This window comes from Xiphophorus couchianus, chromosome 8, assembly GCF_001444195.1.
Source record: "Xiphophorus couchianus chromosome 8, X_couchianus-1.0, whole genome shotgun sequence".
NCBI lineage: Eukaryota > Metazoa > Chordata > Actinopteri > Cyprinodontiformes > Poeciliidae > Xiphophorus > Xiphophorus couchianus.
In genome coordinates this window covers 7,442,951-7,449,130 of record NC_040235.1, presented here as the reverse complement: position 1 = coordinate 7,449,130, position 6,180 = coordinate 7,442,951, and the positions used below count along the sequence as shown (strand labels likewise).

Here is a 6,180-nt window from a genome sequence, read left to right as displayed (position 1 = left end):
TCTATGGAGCTAAATAATGGACAATACTAAAAAAAAAAACACACAGCAAAAAGTCTTAAATTTTAAAGTCCAGACACGTTAAAGTTTATGTTTGTAAAGATTTTCCAGTGAGAAAATTACTTCCTTAGCCAGTATTCAATCCCATCAGGTGTACACTAGATGGCGGTGTTGGATTTTCTCTCATAACTACAGCCTACTAATTACCAGTAAATGGACCAATAAATCAGTCAGAATTACCTGGAAAGACTCAAAATAGCTCAGCAGCCCATAAACAGGAATGTTTCACAGTGAAAAGCATCAAAACAGAGAAAAGAAGACTCTTGGTATCGACTTTTCAGAGACGTAATGAATGAATGAGGTAATCTAATCTTGATCATTGATCCACGTCAGCGTGATGAATGGCGATGCTAACGTGTTGCCTCATTGGTAGCCTCACGGCATCAACACAATTTGCTATTCAATCTGTTTCAGGGAAATGTTTTCAGTAAGTAAACATTTTTTTAAAATCCCAGGGCAATTAAAATGATTCATAAGATTGGATTAGTGGATAACAGACAATACATTTTTATGGATTTAGCTTGCTTGAGTTTTCACTTGAGACAGAAAACCTTCAAATACAGAAAAATAGACTTTTTAGGTACTTTTGAATTTTTGATTATGGTAAAGAGTATTTCCAATTTGATTAAACAAACTAAATTAAAGAGTTACCTTAGTGTTTGAAAATGAAATCATTATCAACTTTAGCAGGGTGTTCACAGAGTTGATTGACAGCACTAAGACTCTTGAAAGAACTGATTTGGAAAAATATTCTTTTGCTTGATTTTTTATTTGTTATTTTTTTGTTTTTTATATGAATTGTTGTTATTTTTGTCCTTAAAATACCAAAATGTCCACACATTAAATATTAAATTATGTATAATTTGATTGATTAATCAGTAATTCAGTTTACCAAATACTTTTTATTTACTTGAGTCATTTCTTGGTTGGCTACTTTTTACTTTTACTTGGGTAAAAATTTAGTATAATTTTAACATAATTTAGCAGTACCAGCTTTAATAAAAAAATAATCAATTTCGATATACCGGTAGCCCTTTTGTACAATGTATCTTTATTTTATAGACTTCGATGTTAATTGGTACTAACTTTACCATGCTATACTTTTAGCTGTTAGCCCGCTGGGAATCACCTGTTTGCTGCCAAAATGCTGTTTTATATGTGTAAATATGTGACTTATCCAGTATCCACTTTATTATTATAAGTTTTAAAAACAGTTTAAGGTACAAGAAGGGGGTTGTGCTTCGTAAGTTTGATGTTATAGGAAAAATATTGGTAAAAATTAGCATGCGTTGTCAGCCGTTTGTTAGCGGGCGCGGTGACGTCACGGGTTGCCATGGCGGGAGGGTGGGCTCGCGGCGGCAGCAGGTGAGAGTGGAGCGGCGGCGGCGGCAGACGCGGAGCAGAGAAGTAGCGGAGCGGAGCGGAGCTATGGGAAAGCTACAGGAATTTGACATCACTTTCGCCAACAACAAGGTGGTTTACGGTCCGGGGGAGTCCATTAGCGGAACTGTGAAAATCCGAACCGGCAGCCCTCTGCAGTACAAAGGTAACGGGCTCGTTTTGTAGCAACAAAACGGAGAGACAGGAAGAAGGTTCTTAACATGTCTGTCAGCGGCTCCTCTCTCTTTCCTCCGCCTGGTTTGGATGTAGCTTAAACTTTTCCCACTGTGATTAAAAATTCACGAGGCGTTTATTTAACGTTTTAGTTGTCGGCGGCTGGACGTCACGCATTGTTGCGGTGCTGCCGTTTTTCCCCCCTCCCGCCGCAGGCTGCGTGATTGTTTTAGTTACTTCTCCTGCCATCCTGAACCACATCCTGCTTGTTCTGACACGCTGCTTCGTCATGTCTGCTGCTTGTAAACTCTAAGGAGAAGAAGAAGAAGCAAAAAACACGACTAACAACAGGTGGCCACGCGTTTAAAAATCAGATTTTTAAACGCGTTTGACAGTAAACGGTCAGGATTTCTGCGCGTAAACGTTGTTGCATCGTAATTATGCGGGGGGAAAGTAAGTAAGTAACTAAGTAAGTGTAGTGGAGAACAACGAGTCCATTGTATGCAAGTGATCCGTGTGGGATTCTCCTCTAACAATAACAGCGGCTGCTGTCTTTATCTCAGGGGTGTTCAAAGTGCGGTCCGTGGGCTGTTCGTGGCGCTTGGCTGATTTTGTGTGGCCTCCAGCAGCAGTTCGAAAATGATACAAATTTGACCCAAAATGCAGATTGAGACTTTTAATTTGTAGTTTTCCAACAGTGGAAAGTGTAAAGTAGCACAAAGTGTTAATCCAGAGACTTTTACTGAAAAGGCAACCAAATCAACTTCAATTTACTTTATTTAACTCCACTAGTATAGCCAACGTTTTGAAAGAAAGTGACCCAAATCCTGTTCTTATTACTGAAAATAACTTTGCTCAACTGAGAAACGGAAAACTTGATGCTTTTCTTTAAACACAGCAAACGATAATATTGATTTTTGAGATTATTTTCAACTAATAAGATGATAATAATGCAAGTAGTCTCTCTGAAACTTTAATTTCTAATTAACATGAAACACTGGAACTGGATTTCTAAAAATCCAGAATAAATAAACAAAACAACGAATAAAATGGAAACCACCATTTTCTTTAAATTTTTTTGTATTAATAATCATGTATAAACTAATAATATACTTATTATTATTATTGTTATATTAAAAATAAGAATATTATACTATTATCTAACATAGATGTGTAAAACTTAGTTAAAAGATTAAATTATTGGGTTATTTATGTTTCACAATTTGCATTGTAACTTGAAATTTGTTTCCAGTTAGAAAAGAAAAAGCAGATATTTCCATGAAACCTTGAATGTGCCTTGGTGAATGTGCTTCTCAATGTTTAGCATAAATGCACCAGTTAATTAATGTCACAATAAGTTAGTTTGGGAATTATTAAGCATTTTTTGCATGTGTTGCATTTGAATGCTGCAGTAAAGTATTCCCTTGTAACTGGATTATTTCACAGATTAATGGATGGTGGAGCTTTTATCGCTAACGTGAATGTTTGGAGTTGGGTAACCATTACTGGGACTTTAACTGGAAACGTAGCAAACACTCCAGATGGGTTTGGGAAAAAGTAAATAAAAACCAAAGGTGAATATGTGGATAACGACTCAGGCTGACTGTTGAGTACAGTGTAGGATCTGTAATGTTGTTTTCTCTTCTTCGAAATACCAGGTTGTTTCAAACAAAAGGTTTGATGTAAAATAATAGTGAGATTATACAACTGGGATTAAAAAATTAGGTTATTTTATTTAAATCTTCTCCAATTTATTAATTTTGATTTACTCCAACTTGCTTCTTTTTAAGTTCGTGTGGATCAGATTTCTTTCTTTCGCTCCGGAGCCAAAGTAGTCCTTGTAAAGAGTCAGCTGGGCTTTCAGCTCGGTCCGATAATGTTCTGTAAACGCCACAGCTGCAATATGTCCGATCTGACGTCGCCATTATCCATCAGCAGCAAAGTGTGCAAGTCTGCTTTCCATAAAGATCCAGCTGATGACGCATAATTACACACACACACCTTTTCTTACAGTAAGTCAAGCAGAGTTTGTCTTGTTTTAGGGCAGTTAGCGTTTCTTTTTCCATTTTTTGGAGATATTTTTAAAAATTACAGGTTTACATCTGTATTTGACTTTTTTCAAACATTTTTTTTGTCTTTCTATAAGCTTCTTATTATAGTTTTCTGTAGTTTTGGACCATTCCCATTGGTAGGATTGGTGTAACTGGGCCAGGCTAGTTAGCCACCTTGCTAGCACACACCTTTTTAACTAAGGATGAATTCACACCAGCTCGGTTAATCGAACCCCAGTTTGTTTATCTAGAAAGTTCTGGGCCGGTGTGAACGCAAAATTGGACCAAAAAAGTGAACTCTGGTCTCGGTTCTGTTGAAGTGAACTCTGTTGCTGTTTGAATGCGTAGTAAATGCCAAGAGGACCAGAAACGGCTCCAAAGTCAGGAAACGGACTACATTATGGGTAAATGCAACCAAAACAAACATGCTAACTAGCGCTAGCGTAAAATGGGTCGTTGATTTTTTTTTTACCAAAGACAAAAGAGAAATCCTGCAACCGCTAAATTCTGACGTCACTCCATTATTTTACATTTTGTGAAGAAGGAAGTTCCGTTCATTGTCTTCTTCAGAGGTTTTCGTGCAGCGCCCCCTACAGGCGAGGAGGGGAACAGCTGTTTCAAGGGTTTTGGTTAGTTTGACACGAGTTGAAAATGTAATAAATGTTGCAACTTTGGTGTCCAATCAAACCGACTCTACCGGACTATCAGGTGTGAAAACACCATAAATTAACTCTCTGATGAGGATTTACGTTATTTAATTTTTATCTGTTACAGCTGAAAAATGCAATCATGTTATCAATTATTGATTTTTCCTTCTGTGCCTTTAGACCGCTCTATAATTTTTAGCTTGTCAGGCACTACAGATTGTTTTTGGGCATTGAGTTTAGCTGGATATCTTCCATCTGGCTGAAAATTTGATCGATATGCAAAATGTGAATGCCTGAAAATTCCTACCATTATTACATCCCAGTAGCTTTTTGAGATTGAGATATTTTATGCCAACAACTTCTGTGATTTAATGACTTTTCCAGCTTTAATTAGGGTCATTGTCCATTTTGAAGTTTCAAGTTGGTTCTTTAACAGTCCCTCTTGCATCACAACACCCCCACATGATGCTGCCACCACCGTACTTCGCTGTTGGGATGATGTTCTCAGGCTTGAAAGCTTCCCCCCTTATAAACCAGATTTAACGTCAATAGGGCCAAAAACTTATAACTTTAACTTCAGAAATGACGTTTTTGTCTCTGAGTTCATGTTGCTTCTTCCACCCTGAGCGGCATTTCAGCCCATGTTGGTAAAAACCATGTTTCACCATAAATTATGTTGTTTTTTAAAAATAATTTATCAGTTTTTTAGGTTTTCTGTATCTCTGCAGTCAGAATTAACTCTTCATTGCTCCATACATAGACTGGAGATTATCTTAGTATCATATTTATTTACACTACAGTGAGGTTCACCATGTTGTCTGATGAAATAAATACAGGTGGATATTAATCAGAAAGTGCAGCTTCTTAAAGTGCTGAATGTTTCCGATGCACCGCTCTCAGCCTGTCTCCATTATTGATGATGGAAACCATTAGAAAGCATTTCTATCGATTATCTCCTTCATAAAAACATCACAGCAGATCCTTGAGTCTTTGAACAAAAGACGGCGAACAGTTCGTGTTTAAAAAGACGTTTTAATGAACTTTTTCTGTTTTGAGCAAACAGAAAACGGTTGGATTAAAGTAGAAAACCTCCAGGATCAGCGCCCTACCTTTGTGATCGGCGCTGATAAAAACGCAGCGTTTCATTGAGAAACGGAGGAAGTGAGTCAGGCCATGAAGCTGCAGCTTGTTCTGTGTCATGGAAAGATACAGTTGTTGTTTGGGGAGTTTATGACCCCTAACGTGCTGTAAAACCGAACTGTCGGTAAATGTTGATCAAGAGGGTTCAGCGTTTGGTTATCCAAATCCCACACAGAACATTAGAGACTAATATTTTAATAATAATGTATTGAGAATAGAGGGAAACGCATCAGGAAGGAACTTTATAGCTTTGTGACGTGTTTTTCCTAAAGGAAACGTGTGTATTGTTCCTAATTGAAGCTTTTATTGCTTATAGAGGTGTACAATATGAACTTAAAGGTTTATCACAACAAAAGTAATGATAAAAAGTATTTAAACACCTTAAATAAAGATGAACCTCGCCAAAATAAAACAATTTAAAGGTGATTGAATAGTGCAGCAGTCTAATTTATCACTGAATAATTTCATTTAATTATATTTTTAAAATTAACTATATTTATTGGTTCTGTTATGGAGAACCAATAAATCCCAATAACACACATTATAATCTGGAGTTTATTGTCAGGATGAATATAAATTCTTATAAAGATAAGAAGTATTTTAAACAATTAAAATAATTATTTTAAGGATGACAACTGACCACGTTTAGCTTAAATTCACAATTTCTGGACACCCCCATTTTTAAAATAGCTTACAACACAAAATATATCTTAATATATCTTAATATGCTC

The 6,180-nt window shown here is 36.5% G+C and overlaps 1 protein-coding gene across 1 annotated transcript in view; it reads left to right on the top strand.

Annotated features, from left to right (window-relative positions):
- The first annotated feature begins 1,398 nt into the window (after window positions 1-1,398).
- arrdc1b (arrestin domain containing 1b) overlaps window positions 1,399-6,180 on the top strand; it is a 34,839-nt gene continuing 30,057 nt past the window's right edge. The window contains exon 1 of the mRNA XM_028026001.1: window positions 1,399-1,603. Within this exon, the coding sequence (XP_027881802.1) occupies window positions 1,486-1,603 (118 nt within the window). The 5' untranslated portion in view covers window positions 1,399-1,485. The remainder of the gene's footprint in view (window positions 1,604-6,180) is intronic.